Below are 26,259 nucleotides of genomic sequence, written 5' to 3'. Positions count from 1 at the left end.
ACCTAGCAGTCCTTGATCGATTCCCACTCCTATCTTTCCTCGCCGACATCACCGAACATAGACTACCATCGATTCACCACCATCGTCACCCATCACTGCCGTCGCGACCATCACCACCCCATCACCGTTGCAGATGCTATTAATCATTAGTTTCACCCTAGGTCTCCTCTCTGTCTGTCACTTGAGTCCTTGATCTATTCTATCTCTTGTGCGTCGTCCTTTCCACGGTTCTTTCACCCACACTCCGTCACCTCCGTCATTCATCTCCTCTACCACCTTGACATCACCACCGTCGCGAGTCTAAGCCCTGGCGACCACCATGATAACCCAACAACCTCGATTGTCCTCCTTGAGTCTTCGACGACATCCCATATTTAGAGAACATTAGGGGTTTCTTTCTCCCCCCCACCCCTTGAATCGACTGCGTCAACATCATAACAGCCGCTACACGAGTCATGAGGCTTCAAACTCGGCTGGTGATCGCCCAATCTGGTGCGACTCGGCCGATTCCGAGAGCTCTTGACTCGATCGACGACGAAGAAGAAGAAGAAAACAAATAAATAAATAAAAAGAGGACCCGTGGACCAATCTTGAACCGGCCTGTTTCAAACGGACCAGGTTAGGTCTGGTTTCTGTATTAAAATTTGTTATACCCGCTCCGACTCGACCCATTTCTTTTAAACTCGGGTCTGGTTCGGTCCCTTCAAAAGTGGGTTCGGCCTGTCCCCAGCCCTACTCTATTTTATAAACGCAAGGGTTTCATGGGGAATGGCTTCTTAGTTCTCATGTTCTGTTTCCATTAGAAAATGTCGCACATGTTCGAGACAAAAAACAACGGTTGTGCCATAATTCTTTTTAGGGAACTTTAATAAAAAACTTCAAATATTGTTCATTTTAACAAAACACCATACTTTTACATTAAAAAATCAATCATGATACTATTCAGTTTGCCTTTATTTTATTTTGTTCTTAAAATCTCAAGGCCTTTCTTTTTACCGCTTTACCTCCCCCTCTAACAAGCAGCTACAAATCCGAACCAATTGTTCAGCTGTAGTTTCTTCTGGAATATTCAGGCGATGCTTTTTCTCTTCTCTTCTCAGTTGACTGATTCGAACCCTGACATCCCCAAATTCGCAGAATCAAAACCCTAATTTTCAATTATTTTCAGGTGGGCCACAGTTTCCGACGATCCTCAAATCAGAGCTTGTCATGGACCCTCAGCACCAACAATGGCGGCCTAGGCCTCCAATCCCTGGTACCCTCTGCCCTATTTGCTCATTTTCTCACTTCCCCTTTTGCCCTCCGCATCCGCCCTTCAATCAAAACCCGATCTTCCCTAACGATTCGGGTCACCCTTTCCAAAGACCCGGTTTTGACCCGTATATGGGTACTCAGAGCCCGTTCGTGGGTAATCCGAATGGGTTTGAAAATCCCAGGCCGTGGCAGAGAACCCCTAATTTTGACGTAGACCGATATGGGAAATTTCCGTACAGAGACGGTTTGGCGCCGCCGCCGCAAGGTCCGCCACTGTATGAATATGGTGGCAATGCGTACGTTAGTGAAGGTGATAGGAACTTCAAAAGGCAGAGGGTCGATGGTTTGGGTTTAAAGGCCGAGTTTAACCCGAACAATGCGAGCTTTTCATTAGATAATGAGCGGAGATTGAAGCTGATTCATGATCACGGTGGGGCGGGTTCAGTTTCGGATTGTAATACCATCCCGAATGGCGAAACGAATAGGTATGCAGATCAAAGTAAAGATTCTAGGCCTGTGAATGAATCACAACATTCCCATGTGAATGTACCATACTATGATCATACCAATCAGCTACCACAACCCTATGGAATGCAGCGGCATGCTGTGAGACAGTCACTTGGGCAGCAACATATGCCTGGAGTTGCTCCACATGGCACTCCAATTACGAATGAAAACGGAGGCTACTTTTCGCCCCCTGCTAGTGGTAGATTTGTTTCTGAAAATGCAGGTCATATGCGGGCTTCTCGGTCATTCAGTGGGCAGCCTTCTCTTCCCACCACTCCACCACCTCCTCTTCCAATGGATCCGCATTCAAAATCGCCGCCTTCATTGTTTCCGGTTTCCTATGGTTCCTCACCAATGATGTCTTCAGCCTATCCACCATATCCTGAATCCCACTCTCCGGCGCAGCCTTATTTTCATAGTAAGCCATTTTCACATGCTTCTACTGGCTATATTATGGAGGTATAGTTGCTTCCTTGTATGCTTTTATGGTTTATCTTGCATTCTTGTTGGGTTGCAATTTTCTATTAGGCTTCTAGCCTTCTAATGACAACTTTTTTTTTTTTTAAATTTTCCTTTTGTAATTCCGAAGCAATCTCATGCTGCTCATCAAATATCATCAAAGCAGTACATAGGAGAGGGGTATCCATTTCCACGAAAGCAGTCATCTTTGGATAAGCCAAAAGTTATTGATGCTACACACTTATTTAAGCAGCCACATAGAGTCACTCGTCCAGATCATTTTGTGATAATCCTAAGAGGGCTTCCAGGTACCAAATTTTATATTTGTAATATGTGCAGGTGGTGTTTATTCATTTTTCATAAGTGCACATTGCTTTTCTTAAGTCCCTAAAATGTTAACCATAGTGGTCTGCCAGTCTAATAGAGAAGCAAATAATATTTAGATTAGTGCTTGATCAATTTTCATACTTACCCCTTCAAAATTGAGCTGAAAACTACAGAACCCCACCCATCCCACTTACTTTCATAGTTTTTTTCTTCACCTTCGACCATATTCTGGAAATCTGTTAATGTATTTGATATCAGGTAGTGGAAAGAGCTACTTAGCAAAGATGTTGCGTGACCTAGAGGTTGAAAATGGTGGTAATGCTCCACGAATCCATTCCATGGATGATTATTTTATGACAGAAGTAGAAAAGGTTTTTTTTTCTTGTCTCTTCTTTTGCCTCCTGTTACTTTCTCAGGGTTGTCTTTAGTGTTCTTTGGGCACTTGAGAGAATTTTAACTGAAGTGTTATGTTTCATACTAAAGGTTGAGGAAAGTGATGTTTCAAAATCTTCAAGTTCAGCTAGAGGCAAGAAGCGAGTGGTGAAGAAGGTGATGGAGTATTGTTATGAACCTGAAATGGAGGAGGTAAAACAGTTCAAAATATTCAAAACTTATAGAAATTTGGTTTGATTTGAATGTCTTTCATGTTGAAATTCTTGGCCTTTTTAAGTTTTACGATTATGTTACTTGATTAAAATTTACAAGGGTTGGGAGGTGGTTGTGTAAATTCTGTTGCGTCAGGCAAAATTAGCCCTGGGACTTTGTCTTGGTCACTGCTGAATAAAAAGGCTGCTATAGAATTTGATTGCATCAACCTTTCCTGCTTTGCCATCTAGAATAAAAATAGTCAGCTCGTTTTTTGTAGTTTAGGCAATTCCTTTCAAGCAATCAAACAGAAAAAAAAAATTGCAGTTTCATTTGTTAATCCAGTAAACTACCACTTCAATTTTTGATACGTTTAATCTTTCTGTGTGCAAACAGTCAATTTTAGCATTTAGTTGTCTTAAATCCTTGTGGAACTTCTTTAGTTTGGGGAGCTGGGGTTAGGCATTGGGTGGTAGATGTCAGTTATTTATTTACCTCTTGTATTATTTTCTTCTTAATTTTTTTTTTCTTTTGGAGCCAATTATGATTTTGACATGCCTAGGGATAGAATGATTTAAGAATTCTATATTCCATTCATATAAAAATGGTATCAAACCCTTGATGCTGTCATGTCTTCTCCACAGGCTTATAGGTCGAGTATGCTGAAGGCATTTAAGAAGACCCTTGAGGAGGGTGTTTTCACCTTCATAATTGGTATGCCTTCCCTTTTTTTTTGCTGACCAAGGACAGAAAACATCAGACTTTATATCTCTACTTTGCCCCTTTTCTTCTTTGCTATGTAGCTATTTATAAAGGCTTGGGAATTTCTGAGATTTCCAGATGGAATTACTTGCGAATTTTGTGTAAAATATGGTGACAGTTTTTTGGTCAAATGATGTTTAGGCAGTGTGTACTTTGATTTCAGTAGCTCACGCTGGCTGGTGGTAAGCGATCAGCTCTGAGACATATGTCTCCTCTAAAACATGGGTGCATAAGTGACCTTCCTGAAGTGTTGTTTAGATAGGAATCAGGATTTCAAAATTGTTTTTCGTTATCTTAAAAATTTTCTAGTCCTGAGGCATTAAAATGATAAGATTACCATACTGGCTTGCCAGGAAATTTAGTAAGCAAAATAATCTAGTATCATTGTAGAACAAGAGATGATGCAGTGCCAATGCACTGCCTTCATTTTAACTAACTACAGATGCAGTTTTGTACGGAAATTGACCCTTTTGTTGGTGGTATGTGTGCTTCGTCTTAGTGGATGACCGCAATCTGCGGGTAGCTGACTTTGCTCAGTTTTGGGCAATTGCAAAGGTATAACCTCATTTCTCTCTTTCTCACAACCTCTGCCATGTGTTCTGTAAGTGTCAACTATTTTTGTCACTCAGCATTTTCATGAGAAACCCAGTAGTGGCTTCATCTTTCATAGACCTTATCCAATGTAGATTAGAGAGCTAGCGAGAAGTTTGCTAGTGTGCCAATATCCTAGATTAGCAATTCTGTGATGCTGTAGTATGTGATTTTATGTTTTAGTATTACATATTTTTAAGTAGGTGGATGAGATGAGGTATTTTGATGCCCTGTCTAAACAAGCGCCAGTTCTCCAACCTGTATTGTTTTGGAGTTTATAACCTATTTGAATATGTGCCAACTACGGAGACTGTGTTTAGTCATGGGGCTAATTACATGTGGCTGTAGTTTGGACTTCCAGAGTTGGGTTTCTTATGGCCTTACCTACTTACTAGGTTGTAAGGTGGGGATTTAGGTATACTCACTTTGGTTTTCATTTATTTGATCTTGTTGTCAAGGTTAGTGGTGCTTTTTTTATCAATGGCACCATGCATGAAATTTCGTGTAATTTTCCATCTGGAAGCAATTTTCCTCTTGTACTACTAATATTTGCACGATTGGTTGTTTTTCTTATATTCAATGGGGGCTGAGTTATGGTCCAAAAAATCATAATAATGGTGGTTGGATCATATAATAGTGACTTCTGGATTGTCTATTTTCTGGTTCACTCATTGTTCTTTGTTTTCTTTTCAGAGTTCGGGGTATGAAGTTTATATACTAGAAGCTCCATATAAGGATCCTGTGGTGAGTATCGTATGTGTGTGTTTTATGATTATTCTCTTTCTTGAAAGCACTGTTAACATTAGACATAAAGTTGGAAGGTTTTTGTTTTTTCATATATAGTTTTGTTAATTTAAGGGTTGCGGAGCTAGGAATGTGCACGGCTTTACCCAAGTTGACGTACAGAAGATGGCTGGACAATGGGAGGAAGCTCCAACCCTATACTTGCAATTGGACACCAAGGTTTGTTGTCATTTAAATTTAGCTCTCACTTTAGGTTAGGATGTAGGAGTTCAAAGCAAACATCAGTTGTAGGTGTAAAATGTTGAACATGGAGGTCGAGTTAATGCTTTTTCATTGATCAGTTGTAGGATGACCATTAGTTTTTGGCTAGAAAGTTAGGATGGGCATTAACTTGTGAAAGTAAAAGAAACTGTTTACTTTTGGGCCCATGAGAGCTATACACCTCCACCTCCTTCCCTTTTGGGGTCCGAAACTACTTGAGGATTCAAAGCCAAGAATTAATAGGGGGAGGTACCACTACAAGGGCCAGTGAAAGTAACACAAACCTGGGATTATGTTATCACTTATATTTGCGTATGGGCTTTTGTTTGACGTTGTGTATTGCCGGCTTGACAGTCATTATTCCATGGAGATGGCTTGAAGGAAAGTGACATTCAAGAAGTAAGTTAAATCACATTTGATTCTTTTGATTTTCTTTTATTTTGAACAAGAAGAGTTCTCTGGCATCAGATATGCCTGTATTCCTAAGGCAAAAAGAAATGTGTATATATACATGTACCAAACATATTACCACACAGTATTGACCATGTTGACCATTCTGTAGAGTCAACATGATCAACAGTGTTGTGGTTGTCGTGTGTTCACATTGTGTGGTTGGAACACCCTGTGGATATATATCAACTTGATTGCTTACTCATTAGAGAACTTAGAATTGTACCACCAATCATTGATTAAACTATAATGGCTGGTTACTAAATCCCAATAGACTTCTTTTGGTAGATAAATGCCAGTTGATTTTAATCCAATGGATAGTGAGTTGAGTTACTTTGCTCACCGATGACTAGGAGATCATTACTACATATTTTGGATCCAGATCTATTTTCATTTTGGTTTGATATGAAGCCATATGATATCTACCAGGTGGACATGGATACAGAAGATGCATATAATGATGGTTCACCGGGATTGGAAGAAAGAAAGCCTGAAAAGATCATAGCACCCCCTGCTGAAGATGATGCTCATATTGGTATTTTTGGCTTATAATTCTTTCGTATTAGTAATAATGTGAGGGGTGATTTGAGTTAATCAGGTTTAGTAAATCTTAATCTTTAGGCTCTTTGCACGGTGGGAAGAGCTTGGACGCTGAAGAAGACCATCCAACTGCGGAAGTGAAAGAACTAGGTAGGAGTAAATGGTCAGAAATATTATACGATGATGATAGTGAAAAAGCTGAAGGTGTGAAGGGCAAGTTTAATGCTCTTTCTGGACTGATTAACGCTTATCGCAAGGAAGCAAAATCCGTGTGCTGGAGTGACCAGGTATGTATTTTCTGGTCCTATCACTCAACTGATGTATATGCTTAGTTGATATATGTGTGTGTGTGTGTGTGTATTTTAAATCATGACTTGTCGTTTTATAGTTACTTTCAGTGCAAGAATTGATTGTTAACTTACCTTTAGAAGAAAGATATCGCTGTTATAGTGGTGTTTATGTATACATATTTCTTAGTCGTTGCAACCTTGCTCTTCCTTCCTCCAGGTTGGCTATACTGGGTTTTCAATAGCAGCAGCAAAGAAGGCGAATGTCATGTCTTTGGTCATTGGACCAGGTTCTGGATACAACTTGGTTAGTGTTACTTCGCTATCATAAAACAACTACATTATGCCTTTCATGATATAAATTATAAAGTTGGACATAGTAATTAGATGTAGCTTCGTCGTTGTTATAGTACCTTCTTTTCTGCTGGGCTAGTTGTTGAGATACAAGGTTCACCCTTCGTTTAGAGTACGGTTCTTGTGGTATTCGTGCATGCACCATCTATGTGTTGTATCTATTCCTTCATAGGGCCAGCAAAATGGTCTCATTAGCTTTTTAACTTCCGACACCTGCAGAAGTCCAACCCGTTACCCGTAGAAGAGAACTCTACCACCCATGGTAGGCTTAGCAGTGGTGAATCAAAGAAGCAGAAAGCATTCCAAGAGCAACTTCGTGCAGAACGCGACTCTTTCAAAGCAGTTTTTGACAGGAGGCGGCAGCGGATTGGTGGACTTGGTTTGGGGGAAGAGTAGGTCTTACGAGTTAGGATTCTTCCCCTCAAAGTGTTGTTGGAATATCATTTTTTGTTAATAGATGAATTTATTTTTGTTGTTTGTTGTATATTGGCACTTGAATGAGGTGGATTAAAAATCCCTATGATTGTGTAGTCTTAGGGCTTGTTTAGAATCGCTTTTAAAATTGTTAAAAGCGCTTTTGCGAAAAATGTTTTTGGAACCCAAGAACATTTGCATTTTTACTAAGGATTAGTTCTAAAAATGTTTTCAGTCGTTTTAAAAGCATTTTTAAACGAGTCTTTATTAGGTTAGACAGAATGTTGTGTAATTCTGTGAAAAATTTATCCAATTATTATCCACACCCCATCGCACCCTCTATGGTGTGAATAATTGAGGTTGATTGGATATAAATGAATCAGAAGTATTATTATATATATTTCTTAATTACAAAGATCCTATCGAGGGAATATACACAAATGAAATTGGTTGCAAACTTCTAATCAAAATTGTAATATGATGAACATTAAAGCGTAAATAATTATGCAAATGTGAGTTAGGTCAGTTGGTCGGAAGGATTGTGTTTGTCTTTTGCACAAAGTTTGAATTTTCCTCCTTGTCAAAACATTGTGATTTTTAATTTGCTTATAATTTTGTAAGCCGATTCTATTTGGGTATATTTTCCGTCTTTATTTGTCGTAATATAAAAAAGAGGCGAACTTTTCTAGTCCTAAGACTGGATCAGAAACACGCTCTCACGTGTCACGTTCCCCACCATGTCTCTCTATAAAAGCGTTGGAGGAGAGCACCATCACCTATTGGCAGCTGAGACGAAACCTCCCTCTCCTCCTTCCTCTCATGGCCACTGCTGCAGCCGCTGCCGCTGCTCGGCCATGTTTAATGGATCCCGAAGCAGCCGTCAAATGCAGCATCACAGTTTCGAGCAGGCAAGCCATTCATTTCTCTCACCATGTAAACCTACTTCATCCCCTTTTTTTTCCATCACATTCATACATGCGTCCTGATGCTGCGGGATGCTATTGTGGTGTTATCTTAAGTCAATGACGCACTGCCATGCGAGAAATTTAAGACGCATTAGCAGTACGTGGTTTGCTTGGGTGGCATCTCAGCGTAGATAAGCTTCTCTCGTATGTTTGACATGTCATCTAATATCCTTCTCCTTGTGTGAACAGAGGTCTCAGTTGTGTTCACTTTCCATGAATGGTTGCCAAGGAGTCTCTCACCTCCCTTTAGGCACCGTTGAAACGCGGTCGTTTCTGGCGGTTCCAACACCTTCATTGGCTCTGGACCGGCTCAGCTCCGCCATTTCAGAACTGAATTCAAACCCGCCTCCGTTTTCCTCCGGAATTATACGTCTCCAGGTAAGCCATGTTAAAAATGCTCAATGCCATTCAAACTCAATTCTTACTTGCTCCTGTTCTGTGAGATCTTCTCTTATCTGTTATTGCCTAGTAGGTCAAAAAAGGTTTGTTTTCAGAGCAATGGGCTTGTGCCACGTGGTTGGGTGGCATTGGACAGCATGGGCTTTTACATCCCTGTTTCCTTATCCTGCACTGCGTAGCACATGATGAAATTAAAAAGGAAATTTCTCCTAACATTTGGTGATAAGCATACATGCAATTAGAACGCTAAGGTGACAATATCTAAAGCCTATCACGTGCCACTATGTGCTTTACCTTTCTTATCCGATATCGCGTAATAGGCTTGGGATACCGGCACCTTAATTAGACTCCTAGTTGCATGTAAATCTATAATCATTAAAAGTCCATTTATGTTAATTATTGCTAACTTATGTACTAGTTTGCACAAGGGCTAGGGAGTGCTAATACAAAGTAGCATTGTGCTTGAAGGTGCCAATCCAGCAGCAAATTGAAGCAGTCGTACGCCCAAGACCAATTCCTTCCACGCTGCTTCTTTTCCGGTAGAGGCCAAACCAGCAACTCTTCTAATCTTTACATCGATAGCACCAATGGGAATGACCAGCAAAAATCGAAGAACAATTTGGTCAGCGTTGCCGGCGTGGGGTCTGCAGTTTTCTTTCAGGATCTGCATCCCTTCTCGTACAGGCATTGGAAGTCCTTAAAGAGGTAAAACAACAAAACATATTGCAACAAGTTCAATGTCATTTCCATTTATATACATATTTATAGTTACACTTCCAACTGTAGCTGTAGCGAAATCCATACGTACAAAATATTGGTAACATATCGATAACATATCAATGGTTATATCCGTATCGTTAATATATACAACATATCAATAGTTGATATCTGAAGGTATCAACCATAGTTACAGTTGACCGTGATCCCCCTTATGGAGGCTGATTTTGTAAGAACTACGCTTTTTTTTCTTTCGAAATCCGTTATATAAACTCAAGTCTAGTCTAATTGTCTCGTCTCGTGACTGAAGGTTCCTCTCTACAGAATGTCCGCTTATTCGCGCTTATGGGGCAATCCGTTTCGATGCAAGAGCCGACATATCCTCCGAATGGGAGGCATTTGGTTACTTTTATTTTATGGTTCCTCAGGTAGAATGATTATTTGCTTTCGTGCAGTTGTTTCGAGCCATAAATCGTGTTTGAATTCTCGTAAGTATTTATACCATCTGCTGCTAGATACTGAATGACAGGTTGAGTTTGATGAGCTTGAAGAAGGTTCAATGCTAGCAACAACCATTGCTTGGGACAGCGCTCTTTCGTGGACTTTGGGAGATGCAGTTGATGCACTTAAAGCTACCTTGCACCAGGTTCAGATATTTGGATTGAGTTAAATCTGCTTCGTTTAGTATTTATCGAAGGTATTCATGTTTCATGTGGGTATAAATTCTTGTGATTATGCAGATATCTTCGGTTGTTTTATAGCTTCAAAGACATGTTCCTTCGACACTAATGTTAAGGAACAATAACGTCCCGTGCAAGACGTATTAGGATCTTGCTGTTAATAGAGCTTTACAGAAAATAAGAAGCGACTCAGCACTTATTAAGGTACTGGACGCAGATGGTAGTATTGCATAGCTGCAGGAAAGAAGCAAAGGTGTGTCTCAATGCTGTTAATCGAGCTTTTCGGTTTGTCAAGCTTGTTTTCAGTATTGAGACGCACCTTTGCTTCATATTTCTCTCTCCCTCCCTCATTAACGAATCATCTTGTGTTGGGAATTCAGGTGGTACTCGCGCGTAGCAGCAGAGTAATAACAGCTACCAATATCGATCCCATAGCATGGTTGGCGTGCTTACAGGGAATTTTTCATCTTCAAGCTATTATCCGGTCAATTTTTCTCCATATAATTCAGTTAACAAAGTTATTATTATTACATCTGAGCTACACTTCTTCAGGTTGAAGGTGAAAATGCTTATCAGTTTTGTCTTCAGCCGCCTAATGCACCGGCATTTATTGGAAGCACGGTAATTGTCTCGAAAAGTATAAATTTCATTCACTACAACATCTATTATCTTCTATGATCATTGTGAAAGTTGTTTGAGTTTTTATTTTGATGGTCCTTGTAAATAGCCAGAGCAACTGTTTCACAGAAAATGGCTTGGCATTACCAGCGAGGCTCTGGCTGGAACCCGAGCCAGAGGTGAATCGATGCCTGAAGATCTTCAAATAGAACTTGAATTACTTTCCAGGTTTAACTCGACCCTTCGTAATCATTTTGTGATGTTATACTTCATTCCGCTGCTACAAATAGTCTTGCAAGCATCCAACCTCAGCGTCTAAGCGAGCATGGAATCCATGGGAATTTCTCTTACACCCATAATTTTAATTTCAACTAGTAAAAGCCAACAACATTCGTTTTGCAGTCCAAAAGACCACCTTGAGTTTACCATTGTACAAGAAAGCATACAAAGAAAATTAGAGGCAAGTTTACTATTGGGTATTTCTATGTCTAAAATTTTGTTGTTGATCTTGTTTAGTGGGGAATAAATCAGTGAAAATGCTGAAATCTATCAACTGAAAATAAAAATCGCGGTACTTTCTTGTTTTGCAGAACGTATGTGACAGTGTCCAAGTTGAACCAAGGAAAGCAATCCGTAAATTCCCTCGAGTCCAACATTTATATGCCAAATTGGCTGGCAGGTTAAGAAGTGAAGATTATGAGGTAACTACATTGAATTGTTCTACTTATGTTCTGCAACTCACTAGCTTTATTTCTGAAGGATATGTTCAATTTCATGCTGTAGTCCTTGTCGAATTGAAGTTTCCAGGCTATCCGGCTTCTTTTCAGTTTGACATATTGTCTTCTCTTCACCCAAGTCCAGCAGTTTGTGGATTTCCAACAGAGGAGGCACGGGTTTTAATTGCGGAAACAGGTTCATCTTACTACTACTTTGTTTTTGCTGTCTATGCGCTCATAATCCTTTGGCTCTATACACTTGATTCATCCAGCTGTTTTGGTCCAAATAGAACATTTTCCTGAAGACAGATTCTTTCTATTCACAAAATGCTTTCAGAAGTATTCGACCGAGGGATGTATGCTGGGCCGGTTGGTTGGTTTGGTGGAGGCGAGAGTGAGTTTGCCGTTGGCATTAGGTCAGCATTAGTCAAAAAGGTAAACCAAGTGTATTCTTTTGCTTCTACTCTTTTACATAGGCATGTCTTCACTAGCACGTCGAGCTCGTAGCACTGACCCTTCTGGATTCTACGGTCGGCGCGATGATCTATGCTGGAACCGGGGTTGTGGAAGGAAGTAATGCATCGTTAGAATGGGATGAACTCGAACTCAAGATTTCTCAGGTTTGTAAGCATTCAAATTTGCATCGTTGTGTATCAATAAGCATTGAGCATGAGACTATATGCTTCAATAAACTTTTACATGTTTTGATCAATGCTGCAGTTCACCAAGTTGATTAAACTTGAAGTGCCTCTAGAGATTAAAAGCTGATATACCGCAAGGGCTGTCAACCGAAAAGGTCAGTGCAGTTCCGAAGTTTTTAGTTGGGATTCTTGATGGCGATATTTTTCTTATTTGATGCTTCTTTGGATGATTTCCCCAATGACAAACGTAAAACAGATTTGATTAGTAAACATAAAGTTGAAAATCAAATAACCTTTGGAGTCGGGTCTTCTTTTCGCACTATTATGGATACAAAAGTAATGGAAAATTCGGACAATTGTCAACTGTTCCTATCGGAAATAGGATTTCACCACAAATGAGACGGTAAATTGCAGAATATATCACTGTACCTCGATTAGAAAGAACAGATTAAATCAACTGCAATCAGAAATTTATCCATTGCAAAATTTACATTTCTGTGTATACACCTCATAGTTACCTTCACAAATCTATCATATATTTTTCTCTTCCACCCCCAGCCCTCGCAAGAACACGATAAGAGGACAGTGTTTTCTCTATTTACTCTTCACTGTCTACCGCTACAAAAACATCTGGGTTTTCAACAGGGTTCAGTTTGAGATTCATACATTTATATGCATATTTGTTATGTTTGTTCAACATATACTCTAGCATGGCTTCCCTTTAATGCATTTTAGAGGACCTGCAAAGCGCGTGAGCCTAGTCACAAATGTCCCAGGCTTTGCCTTGATCATATCCGCCTTTGGGAGATTCCTGATTGGGCTTCCGGATTCAACAAAGAATGCTCCATTCATCATAAGATCGTTCTCTGATCTCCAATTCCATGATTTCCACTCATTCTCGGCTCCACTTGTCCTCTTCGTCACCTAGATAACAATATGATTAGGATCGACAATTTGTTTTCAGGGAACAAGTAGTGCTATTTGTTCATAGTAGTATATGTACCTCTTTACTGGCATTATTGGACGGGGCAATGAACCGGTTGCCCTGGCTAATTATGGTAGGATGTTGGCTTCCACCAATAGCGTACATAATCCAATGCGTGTAGTCATTGTTTACAACATGGAAAAACCCCCATCGGCACCTTGGCATACGCTGAATTAACCCCTGACCGAAATGGTTGAAAGCCAGAGTTATCTGCATCACTTCATCCTGAGAGTTGCTATCACTTGAACCAAATAACATCACCTACATCATGAATCAAAACGACACATTAGTTCGTAAAAAGCATTTTTTTTCACAAAGGGTTGGTCTCGATTTGTATGTAATAGATGGATTTTTACATCATTATGATTGGTGAAGTGACAGTTGGATATGGTGATGGCTGTAGACCCCTGGATGGCATCAACGAGTCCATCTGCGCAATTTGACCCGGAGACATGGTCTATCCAAACATTTGAGGCTCCATACATTGATATACCGTCACCATCACTGCGTGTGCGTTGTCCATAGTGATTCACCGAGTCCCTAATCATGCCACCATTTCCTGGCTTGGTATCATGAATGTGGAGATTATGGATGATCACATTCTTCACAAACTGTAGTGTAATTTGTGCACCATCCTCAATGTGCACATTTGCACCTCGTGCGTCAATTGTCTTGTCACTCGTCACCATAAGCTCTTCTCTTAGCTTTATTCTCATGTCTCGAGCGAATATGATCCAAAGTGGCCCAGTTTGTATCACAGCGTGGCGTAGTGTCCCTGGTTTTGGGTTCACCATGTCATTGTCAGAGTTATCAGTCACCACATAGATTTTTCCAGCCTTGCCTCCTGTCGTCTTGTGCCCAAATCCTTTGGCGCAATCAGCGAGCTTCTTGCGATTTGTTTCCCAGTTTGGGTCACATCTCCAGCAACGATCAATAGGGTTTGTAGCCAGGCATGGACCCTTGTACTTCTGTTTCAAGTTCCTTCTCGTTTTATTCGCGGCATCAAACGTGCTGCTTCCATTGAATAAAAGCTTTGTAAATGAACAATTTCAAAACCGAAAAATCAAAGTTCTTTACAAATTAAAGTACACGATGAAACATTCAACATTGGTGGTGGTTAAAAATGTTGGTTGCTTGTGTGACAAGGAACTTACTCGTGGACTTCCTTGTTGAAACTTTCAGTGACTTGTGCAGGATTTTTATTGTAGGCTTCGTTGGCGGCTTGCTTCGCTTCTTTTGCTCGACCTTGCCAGTGCGCGTCGAAATCCGCAATGTTGGCCCTCACCGTTGCCGGAATTGTGATTGTAATAATAAAAATACATAAAATAAACACATTTAGCGTGTAATTAGCTTCCATTGCTCAGTTATTCACCTTTATTTCCTCACCTTATCATTTGTTCAATTTTGTTTTAGAGAATCTTTTTTTTTTCCTATATTACGGGTGTGAAACCAGACCTACCAGACTGCTAGGGTTCGAAGTAACGGCTTTAATTTTCAGGGCAGGGTAGGGCAAGTTTCCATGGCTAATTAGTTTTCTTGGAAGTGAATTAATTTAAAGTTTCAGAATTGCAGTGGGAGATGGGTTATATATGCAGAGCTAGATTAACTAAATGAAGCGAAGAAATGCGAATGAGAAGTGGGGAGGGAAGAGAGGGGAGCCCCTCTCCCCTTTCAACGGTCGAAATTCCTATCTGCCTTCTAATTTCTTATGCTTATTGGATGAGCTTCGGTTATTTTCTTTTCTTTTTCTTTCCCTTCTAATTTTATACAATTTCTCTTGACCACTCCTCGAGAGTGATACTAATAGCCAACATCCAAAAAAGAAAAATGGTAGAAAAGGATAAAACCTTCATAAACGTTGTCGATTCCATTTCTTTTAATTATCAGATTAACTTGTATATTGTCTATAATGCTATGAAAAAATGTGGAAGAAATGATTCGATTGAACACTTGAATGTGGTAGCTATATTTTTTATTTATTTATGGAAAACAATAATTTTAATGAAAACCAGAATTTGATACTTAATATACATTTGTGGAAGAAAGAAAGAGAAAGGTATGCTTAATTAATTATTTTTAGAGTAAACTTGATATAAGTCTAATAGTGAATCATTTTTGGGTTTAGTACACTTTGTTGTATTAAGTTCACCCGCTGATTATCCGCATTAGCTTATTTTTATTATCTTTTTATTAGATTGTGATATATATCCCTTTTATTTATAGATTATTTTTTATTTAATTTTGAGATTAATATAATAAATAAATTTTGTTTCTCCTTATTTCTGCTCTTTATATGTATCTCAAATTTTCTTCTACCTCATCACAAGTTAATTGTGTTAACTAATCAATATTGTAAGTACTATATATATATATATGTATCATATATGATGACATATAAATTTTGTTTAACTATTTTTAATTGAAAGTGATTAGATTTTCACATTTAAATATTTGAATTAAAATTTTGAGTATTCTTAAAAAAAATTAAAATTTTGAGTAAAGATGCATAAATCAAGAAATTTAATTAAAATTGAAAATTAGAATTGGACTAAATTTAATAACAACTCAAAGTTTTGGACCTGGATCAAAGTACTATTTTTTAAGAGAATTTTCATGAAAATGCCTTGGACTAAGTTTATCTTAATAAAAAACTATGCTATAACTTTATTTAATGAAAAAGACTTAATTTTTAGTGAAAAGCTCTTAAATTATAATAAAAAGGACAAAAAACTTAAATCTTAATGAAAAAGACATAATTTTAATATTAAAAAAAAACTGACGCACGGACCTATGCGCCCCTCTCACACAAACGGTTTATAAAACTTACTACACTGTTTATGAAATTTAATGGTACTATATTATTTATGAAAATTAACGGTACTACATTGTTTATGAAACTTAATGGTACGCCAATGTTTATGAAACTTAACGATACTATTCTATTTATGAAACTTAACGATAGATGCTTGTCCTAGATTTTCAAGTTCTTTCACCATAATGCAATAAAAAGATTTAAAAAAAAAAACATAATAGAGATCAACGTCCACGCTGTTAAACTCAAGCATGGCTAATAGCTCAATACCATTACTAGAAAAATTGGTGATGAGTCCAACGATGTTGTCAATGATGTTGCCCCAACCCTACCCCCAACCATCCTAACCCACACCTGATCGACTCCCTTCTAACCATACCACCCCATATCTGGTTTTGAATTGAACGAAACCTACTTTAATTTGAAATTTTAATTTTAGAGTAATAAAATATGCTTGGATTATATCAAAGGGTTATGCAACAGTAGGATTGGTTGGGTGCTCCTTGCACGCGCCCTTAGTTAGGTTTTTTTTTCTTTCTCTTGTCTTTATCATTAAAAAAGTTAGATGATGGTTTTTTATTAAAATTCAAAAATTTGACACCCTTTTTATTAATTTTCTTTTATTTTTTATTTTTTATATTTTATAATTCTAAGTGATACATCTAATCCTCAAACTTGTGTATCAAAGTAAAACACATATTATAACCAAGGAAGAAAATATCGATAATATCGGCAAAATATCGCCGATATTATCGTTTTTTTAGAGATCCGAAATTTTTTTAACTATCCAAATGATTTTCGTCAAAATATCGCAATATTATCGATAATATCGCGATATTTTCAATATTTTTGATAATATCGCAACATAATACTAAAATATACTTAAATATGTTGAGAGAACTCAACACATACTTCACTTGATCATAGCCCAAAGGCCGAACAAGCTTGGATTTTCTCAGCAGGGGGATGTGGATTTTATAGGAAAATTTGCTTGCTCACTGCCCTCACATGGGCGATGTGGGACTCCCCAATGGGAGAGAAAATCAGAATTTTCGGTCGAAAATTTACACCCACTTTAAACAGCCATAACTTTGTCAAAACTCAACTAAATCAAGCAAGAAAAAAACGAAAGTTGTAGCCCTCGAAGAGACGAAGAGAATGGTACCTCACACGACGTCTGAATCGTCGTGGTTTGGCCGGCAAATTCCTCGAAAGTCACTGAGGTCGCCGGAAATTGGGTAAGATTCAAATGAGTATAACTTTTTCAATACTCAACGAAATTGAGTGAAACAAAAAGGAAAGTTGTAATACTCGACGAGACGAAGAGATTGATACCTTGAAAGCCGGCCAACTCGCCGTGGTTTGGCCGGAAATTGTCTCGAAAGCCACTGAGGTCGCCGGAAACTGGGTAAGATTCAAATGAGTATAACTTTTTCAATAAGCAACGAAATTGAGTGAAACAAAAAGGAAAGTTGTAGCCCTCGAAGAGACGAAGAAAATGGTACCTCAAAAAACGTCTGACTCGTTGTGGTTTGGCCGGAAATTGCCTCTAAAGCCACTGAGGTCGCCGGAAACTGGGTAAGATTCAAATGAGTATAACTTTTTCAATACTCAACGAAATTGAGTGAAACAAAAAGGAAAGTTGTACTACTCGACGAGACGAAGAGATTGATACCTTGCACGCTGGCCAAAATTCAATTCTTTTACTTTATATAAACTTGAAAAAACATAATCGGCATCCAAATTAAAGTTTAGTCTTATTCAATGTATTGATTTTCAATCGTTAATTGATATACTATAATTTGGAACTTCAACGCCTAGACGCATGCTTATGTGTAAGAAATTTAAAGTGTCAAATTCGGCACATTATTCTTCATCATTTTATTCACTTCCCTTTTTTTTTTTTTAATATCCTAAATAAAACCTCCAAATATTGTACTAATTAATTATATATAAATGATTATGGTGTGTTTAAACTTCTTTAATTAATTACTACATATTTTCTACACTCACAATGTTTGCCAGCTCGCTATATAATCAACTTAAATCAGTTAAATCCATCATGCAATGCATTTCCTTCCAATTTTTTGTGATAAACTAATAGATAATTGACTAAATAAACATCCTACAAAGTTTCATTAAAAATTTCCAAGTTTTTCTTACAATTTCCGTGGTTTCCTTGTAATTTTTATCGATATCGATATTATCCCGATATTTCCATCGATATTTCCGTGTTTTCGGACTACCGATATTTCCGATATTACCGATATTTTCTTCCTTGATTATAACCAACTTAACTAGCGAGCCTAGGACCATGCCTGAAGCCTACAGGTACGATTAACTTTGGTTTAATAAAAATTAAAATTTATTTTTCCAGATTAGATACGTGTAGACAGATCTGAAAATTCTTAGATCTATCTAATATTCAAATTATAGACCACCGCCGCAAAGACAGAAAGAGATCTGGGTGGGAGTTTGGACGCAAGGAAAGCAAGGAACAAGCTACCTCCCGAAACTTGACATGCCGTCCAACCCAAAACACGCATCATCGATCCATGCAGAAATATTAAGTTTGGAATAACCAAGATCGAATGTCTGCCTCCATCTTCATTTCCCACAAGGAAAAACTCTAACTCGTATTCTTCCTCTATATAATCATTGTGCTATTTCCATATCTATATACAAAGCATTACACTGATCATTTTAATTAAGACACAAAGCAAGCTCTTAATTAAGTTGTTGTTATAAGTGCAGTTTGTATTAGTTGATCGTTGATATGGCAAATATCAGAGGATCAATGAGCGCTTTGGAAGAGAGATTACGGCCATCGACACCCACACGCATGCGCGAAAAGATTGTTCCTTCATCAGACTGGACGGACGACTCCAATTGTCATTACCTTCTCGTTGATCTTCCAGGTACTGCAATATTACAGCATCTAATAGTTTTCTTAATGTTGTAATCCCGATCAAATGCGCACTCTAGTAGTAGTTATTAGGTTTTAATTTGTTCGCACTTTCGACATCATCATCACTTTATGGTTTTGTCAAGTTCTAGGTGTTGGCAACACAACTCGATTCGGATGTCTAGGTGGACATTCCAGATCGAGGTGTGTCAGTAATTGGTATCAGAGCATTTCATTTCGTTAAGAACAAATGCATGTGTTCATGCTCTAATAATTGTATTCGAAGTGCATAAAATAGCCACTACTAACAAGTAGTCACGTTAGTCACATAATTATAGGAAATAACAAATATGCATTCGCATAAATTTATGGTGCTTAATTATATCACCTTGTCTTAGATTTTAAAAAGGAGGAGGTGAGGGTTGAGGTGAATATCTCAACCGGCCATATAACAATCAGCGGAAAAAGGCAAGTGAACGAAAGGATATCCCAGTATTTTGAGCAGATTATCACCCTTCCGCAACACTCAGATGTCGATAAGATCACCGGAAAATTTGACGGTGAGATTCTATATGTCACCGTACCAAAGGTGGCAGCAGCGGTTGAAGAACAGAAGAAAGAACCAGAAATAGAGAATGAAAATGTCCAAGGCAGCATCGCTGCTGCCACGGAACCTCCTCAAGTAGGGAAGAATGAAACTGTGGAAGGCTTAAGACCCAAAGATGAAGGAGTGCACTCAAAGAAAGCCGATGGCACAAAGTATGGAGAGATTAAAAAATTATTAGGAAATGAACACATATTTTTTTCTCCAGAAAATATAAAGAAATGGGAGGAGAAAGGTGGGAATATCGTAAGGAATGCAATGGAGATGTTGAGCAAAAACAAAGGGCTAGTTGTAACTGCTGTGGTTGCATTTTCATTAGGGATGCTAGTTAATCGTAGGTGAATAAGCTGGAGAATGAGATGATTAAGGCTAATTATAATTCTTAATTAAGTTGCTTATACTTTCTCTATATCTCTTGTTTATAATCATAGCGAATGGTCGCTGATATTAAATGTACAGAGTAAGAACTTCAACGATTAAGATGTAAATTGGTTTTACTATGTTCTTTTACTCTTGAGCTTTACTAACATATTTTGTTCGGAATTCAAGGGTGTGTTTGTTTGCACTCACTATCATTCATTAAACTGGACTAGACTAAGTGGGAGTCTAGTCTTGTGTTTGATACAAATTGGGACAAGTTTTAATGACACTCGCCCCGACTAAACAGGACTAAGTAGTTCACTAGGGGGTCTTAACGAGACCCCCCGAAATCGACCGGACTGCTAAGCCCAACTCCTCCTGCTTCGTTCCTCCTCGCTTCGCCCTCCCATCAACTTGTTACTCACAAGATGTGGAACCCAGGTCCCATATACAAACTCTGCCCTGCTTCGCCCCTATCATCTACCATTTTCAAACCCAAATCCCACAAAATTGGAAACAAAAGGCAAAAATTTCTGCAATATTTCCATTTTCAAAACTAGATCCAAATCCAAAATTCAGAACAAAAAAGCGAAAAAAAAAAAACAAAATCACTGTGCGTCTGAAACGCTCAGCAACTCTGCTCACACTCCACCTAGTCCAGACTCCCTGATCGCAGACCTTTGCTATTGACGCTGGAGAAGCAGACCCATGAATACCTAGATGACCCAGACTCTGAATGGGTTCTGATTTGCCAATTGGGTCCCAGAAAAATTAGGAAGAAAAGAGAGAGATGAGCATAGAGAAATAGGAAGAAAAAGATGGAGATGAAGAGAGAGAGAGGGGCGAAGAAGAAAGAGGAAGAAACAGAGGGAGAGGGACGGAGCAAACTTGGAAAGAAATGGGGAGATTAGCGGAAAAGAATCAGGAATGGGGATAGGTGGTTTCTAGAATGAAAAAAAAAAGATAGTTATAGTAATAAAATATTACTAAATATGTATTAAATAATATAAAATATTAATAAAATAGGAATTAAAAATATATTTGTTATTATCCAGCTTTTTAGTCCAACACTGCACCAAACACTTCACTAATTTAGTCTAGCTTAGTCTAATCTAAGCCAGTCCAACTTAGTCCCTAAAGCTAATCCAGTCCGAGTTAGTCCGGTGCAACAAACGCACCCCAAAAGTTTTGATTTCGCACCTGTTAAATGTAACCGGGCGTTTAATATAAGGGGCAATGGTCAATGCCCTTTGTCGTGAAACTTTTATGAGCGTGACGGTCATACTTTCCATAATGTTAATCCGCTTCTTCGATCGGTTTTAAGTTGGATGCAAAATATCCTTGTGGATCTAAGTAGGCAGACAGGAAAGGAATGCAGCAGGATCCGATTCGTTGAGCAGGCAGCAAAAGTCACAAAGATGGAGTATGATTCTCTCTTCTTCTATTCTTATCCGTTTTCCTCCCCTCCTTTCACACTTTGTTTTTTGCCTTTTTGTTCGTATAAAAATATCAATATAAGATATTGACGTAATTTAATCATAACCGTTCAAGTAGAAAGTGAGGGAATGAGAAAGAGATTAGAATGGAAGATAATCCTCTTTCCACAAAGATGAGCACATCACCTTGATGCGTGATTGAGAAGCTTCTTTGAGATTCGTGCCCAAAAGTTCTTGTCACTCATATTATTCTAGGGATATATTTGTTCACCACTTTCAATTGATAATAATGTTTACCACTCTATTTATTATTGTTAGATAAGTCTAAATTCTAGTAGATAGCCACAAATCTCAATATTCAAACGCATCCAATAAAGATAAATAGTGTGGTGAGCATTACTACTACTTGAAAATGGTGAACAAAAATACAATCTATTATCACCCTAAATGCCTAAAAATCATATCTAAAACTTGGTTACAATCTTTTAACCAAGAGTAAAATTGGCTGGATATTAAAGAAACAACAAGACATATATTAATTTTAATCACAGAAGTTTTATTTTCTTTTATTAAAGAGCGTTTGTTTTTAACATTTGAGGAAATTAAATGAGCAAAGTTCTCAAGTCAATACATTCTAATGGAGCTTGTTTGGGTCCTTATCATGTTTACTTGTATGCAAATTACAATTTGACACATGTACAAAACTTATTAAATTTATACAAAAAATTCATGTCAAACTGTGATTTGTTTGCAACTAGAAATAACTATTATTGTATAAAATAGTAAAGTATTTTTCTATATTTCAATTTCAGTAAACTAAAATTTCAGGAACCATGTTCGCTGCTGAAAGAACAACATTTGTTATTGAAATGCAATCACAAATGGACAAGTGTCCAATTATATTTTTCAATTTTAATTATTTAGACACGTGACTATTTGCAATTGACCTTTTTAGTAGCACTTGTTGCTCTTCTTCGAACAACGAAGCATGGTTTTTGAAATTTTATTTGGAAGTAAGCACTTTTCAAAATGTTCCTGCTTTTCCACTAGAAGGATACTTTGGCTTTGGAATTGGAATCATGTGCCTTATCCACACTACTACTACCATGCATGGCATATATCCACCAATGACCATGAGACCACACACCCACCCAGGTTGATATGCTCAATTCGATACAACTGTTAATATTGAATTCATTACACTGTTATGTAGTATTATTAATTTATATCATTGTCGTTTATTGTTATGCTAGAAACATCGGTTTTATGTTTTCCTTTTTTCCATGTGGTGATCCCAAATTCGTTTGGACTGAATGTATTTTTAATTGGTATGCAAGGCTCGTCTTAAACAAAAGCATGCATAAAAAAAAATACATTATAAAAATAGGGGAAAAAACAAAGAAAATAAAGAGGGGGATGTAGAGTGAGAATGGAATCTAATCTCTCCCCCACCCCAACCCAACCAAAAAAACATTCGCTTCTCTCCATTACCATTTACCTCTTAACAATGGCACATTCAAGATTCGAATTTTGAGTGGTCTCAAGGTTAAAGGTCTAAAATTTTTAGATAAAAATAAAGTGCAAAGAGGGCAAAAAAAATTTCCGTTTATTTATTGAGGCATTTCATCAAATACTTGATGAGTGATATTTAAAGAATTGTCTAGTGTTTTCCACGCAACATGTCAAGATACTAGCATGTATTACATCAATCACTTGATAGGTACATAAAAATTCGTATAAAACGTTCGGAGAGTCTTTAAAAGATCTTTACATCTGTATCTTCTGAACTACGAATAGTCCTGAGACCACCTAAATCCTAGTGTGCATTTGCCTCTGCCCCTCAACCAAATCTACTAACAAGGCCTGCAACGGATATCCGGCTTTCACAAGCGAATACGGTCGACCCGGATGAGCTTGATGAGGAATTCGACACTGTACCAAGCTAGGGTTTGTAGCCAGGCATGGACCCTTGTACTTCTGTTTCAAGTTCCTTCTCGTTTTATTCGCGGCATCAAACGTGCTGCTTCCATTGAATAAAAGCTTTGTAAATGAACAATTTCAAAACCGAAAAATCAAAGTTCTTTACAAATTAAAGTACACGATGAAACATTCAACATTGGTGGTGGTTAAAAATGTTGGTTGCTTGTGTGACAAGGAACTTACTCGTGGACTTCCTTGTTGAAACTTTCAGTGACTTGTGCAGGATTTTTATTGTAGGCTTCGTTGGCGGCTTGCTTCGCTTCTTTTGCTCGACCTTGCCAGTGCGCGTCGAAATCCGCAATGTTGGCCCTCACCGTTGCCGGAATTGTGATTGTAATAATAAAAATACATAAAATAAACACATTTAGCTTGTAATTAGCTTCCATTGCTCAGTTATTCACCTTTATTTCCTCACCTTATCATTTGTTCAATTTTGTTTTAGAGAATCTTTTTTTTTTCCTATATTACGGGTGTGAAACCAGACCTACCAGACTGCTAGGGTTCGAAGTAACGGCTTTAATTTTCAGGGCAGGGTAGGGCAAGTTTCCATGGCTAATTAGTTTTCTTGGAAGTGAATTAATTTAAAGTTTCAGAATTGCAGTGGGAGATGGGTTATATATGCAGAGCTAGATTAACTAAATGAAGCGAAGAAATGCGAATGAGAAGTGGGGAGGGAAGAGAGGGGAGCCCCTCTCCCCTTTCAACGGTCGAAATTCCTATCTGCCTTCTAATTTCTTATGCTTATTGGATGAGCTTCGGTTATTTTCTTTTCTTTTTCTTTCCCTTCTAATTTTATACAATTTCTCTTGACCACTCCTCGAGAGTGATACTAATAGCCAACATCCAAAAAAGAAAAATGGTAGAAAAGGATAAAACCTTCATAAACGTTGTCGATTCCATTTCTTTTAATTATCAGATTAACTTGTATATTGTCTATAATGCTACGAAAAAATGTGGAGGAAATGATTCGATTGAACACTTGAATGTGGTAGCTATATTTTTTTTTTTTTATGGAAAACAATAATTTTAATGAAAACCAGAATTTGATACTTAATATACATTTGTGGAAGTAAGAAAGAGAAAGGTATGCTTAATTGATTATTTTTAGAGTAAACTTGATATAAGTCTAATAGTGAATCATTTTTGGGTTTAGTACACTTTGTTGTATTACGTCCACCCACTGATTATCCTCATTAGCTTATTTTTATTATCTTTTTATTAGATTGTGATATATATCCCTTTATTCATAGATTATTTTTATTTAATTTTGAGATTAATATAATAAATAAATTTTGTTTCTCCTTATTCCTGCTCTTTATATGTATCTCAATTTTTCTTCTACCTCATCACAAGTTAATTGTGTTAACTAATCAATATTGTAAGTACTATATATATATATTTATATATGATGACATATAAATTTTGTTTAACTATTTTTAATTGAAAGTGATTAGATTTTCACATTTAAATATTTAAATTAAAATTTTGAGTATTCTTAAAAAAAATTAAAATTTTGAGTAAAGATGCATAAATCAAGAAATTTAATTAAAATTGAAAATTAGAATTGGACTAAATTTAATAACAACTCAAAGTTTTGGACCTGGATCAAAGTACTATTTTTTTAAGAGAATTTTCATGAAAATGGTTTGGACTAAATTTATCTTAATAAAAAAACTATGCTATAACTTTATTTAATGAAAAAGACTTACTTTTTAGTGAAAAACTCTTAAATTATAATAAAAAGGACAAAAAAAACTTAAATCTTAATGAAAAAGACATAATTTTAATATTAAAAAAAAATTGACCCGCGGACCTGCCTGCCCTCCTCACACAAACGGTTAATGAAACTTACTACATTGTTTATGAAACTTAATGGTACTACATTGTTTATGAAACTTAACAGTACTACACTGTTTATGAAACTTAACGGTACGCCACTCTTTATGAAACTTAACGATAGTACACTATTTATGAAACTTAACGGTAGATGCACATCCTAGATTTTCAAGTTCTTTCACCATAATGCAAAAAAAAGATTAAAAAAAAACATAATAGAGATCAACGTCCACACTGTTAAAGTCAGGCATGGCTAATAGCTCAATACCATTACTAGAAAAATGGATGATGAGTCCAACGATGTTGTCAATGATGTTGCCCCACCCCTACCCCCAACCATCCTAACCCACGTCTGATCAACTCCCTCCCAACCATACCACCCCAGATTTGGTTTTGAATTGAACGGGACCTACTTTAATTTGAAATTTTAATTTTAGAGTAATAAAACATGCTTGGATTATGTCAAAGGGTTATGCAATAGTAGGATTGGTTGGGTGCTCTTTGCACGCGCCTATAGTTAGGTTTTTTTTTTCCTTTCTTTCTCTTGTCCTTATGTTTAGGCCCAAAATAATAGTTTGGGCCGAGTAGAGAATCATTCTCGGCCCGGAAGGCCTTGCGGCATGGATCGTTCAGTACGTGGGCCCCCAAACCTAGGTCGGCTAGGTCAGGACGTAGGATAAGTCGTTTCCTGATGCAATAAGGAGTCTCGGCAGGATTAATAACCAGAGAGCGAATCCGGCTCAATAAAGGACTAGGTTCACAGTCATAATGAAAGTAGGATTGGTCGAGTCAGTGTTTGATTGGGAGAAGAAGTCCTAGTCCGAATGGGGTTTTAACTCGACCATGGGGGGAGCCATTGCTATAAATAGAAGAGGTTGTGCATCATTCGAGGTCCCCTGCAATTCAATACAAAACTGCCCTGCGCAAACTCTCTCAACAACTTGAGATTTTTTCCTTCTTTTTTCGCTAACACATCTTCCTTTGGCATCAACAGCACTGTGGAAGCAACCGGTGATATCTTAAGTCAGCATAGATAGCTCTGTCATCGTAGAATCAGTCGCTCTCGCAGT

The 26,259-nt window shown here is 37.6% G+C and overlaps 3 protein-coding genes, 1 long non-coding RNA gene and 1 pseudogene across 4 annotated transcripts; 3 read left to right on the top strand and 2 right to left on the bottom strand.

Moving 5' to 3' along the window:
* The first annotated feature begins 981 nt into the window (after positions 1–981).
* LOC103429998 (uncharacterized) lies at positions 982–7,761 on the top strand. The gene is made up of 13 exons (XM_008368130.4): positions 982–2,220; positions 2,351–2,528; positions 2,806–2,918; positions 3,031–3,132; positions 3,777–3,846; positions 4,394–4,449; positions 5,179–5,229; positions 5,344–5,448; positions 5,845–5,889; positions 6,370–6,475; positions 6,562–6,767; positions 6,988–7,074; positions 7,341–7,761. The coding sequence occupies exons 1-13, from the start codon at positions 1,210–1,212 to the stop codon at positions 7,515–7,517; spliced, it is 2,307 nt and encodes a 768-aa protein (XP_008366352.2). The 5' UTR covers positions 982–1,209; the 3' UTR covers positions 7,518–7,761.
* Positions 7,762–8,242: 481 nt separating this feature from the next.
* Positions 8,243–14,587, top strand: LOC103429997 (isochorismate synthase 2, chloroplastic-like; annotated as a pseudogene).
* Positions 12,720–14,760, bottom strand: LOC103430010 (pectate lyase-like). Its single transcript, XM_029092293.2, has 4 exons — positions 14,411–14,760; positions 13,613–14,267; positions 13,275–13,517; positions 12,720–13,195 (listed from the first exon to the last, which is right to left on the bottom strand). Exons 1-4 carry the CDS (start codon positions 14,611–14,613, stop codon positions 12,977–12,979), a joined length of 1,320 nt encoding a protein of 439 aa, XP_028948126.1. The 5' UTR covers positions 14,614–14,760; the 3' UTR covers positions 12,720–12,976.
* A 3,757-nt stretch (positions 14,761–18,517) lies between these two features.
* On the top strand, positions 18,518–20,087 carry LOC103447845 (inactive protein RESTRICTED TEV MOVEMENT 2-like). The gene is made up of 2 exons (XM_008387046.4): positions 18,518–18,986; positions 19,372–20,087. The coding sequence occupies exons 1-2, from the start codon at positions 18,845–18,847 to the stop codon at positions 19,917–19,919; spliced, it is 690 nt and encodes a 229-aa protein (XP_008385268.2). The 5' UTR covers positions 18,518–18,844; the 3' UTR covers positions 19,920–20,087.
* Positions 20,088–22,964: 2,877 nt separating this feature from the next.
* On the bottom strand, positions 22,965–24,102 carry LOC103447846 (uncharacterized). The gene is made up of 2 exons (XR_011575377.1): positions 23,537–24,102; positions 22,965–23,393 (listed from the first exon to the last, which is right to left on the bottom strand). It is a non-coding gene; the product is annotated as an uncharacterized lncRNA (long non-coding RNA).
* Between the last annotated feature and the right edge of the window lie 2,157 nt (positions 24,103–26,259).

Source organism: Malus domestica, chromosome 14 (assembly GCF_042453785.1).
Source record: "Malus domestica chromosome 14, GDT2T_hap1".
NCBI lineage: Eukaryota > Viridiplantae > Streptophyta > Magnoliopsida > Rosales > Rosaceae > Malus > Malus domestica.
This window is presented reverse-complemented; position numbering and strand designations above follow the sequence as displayed.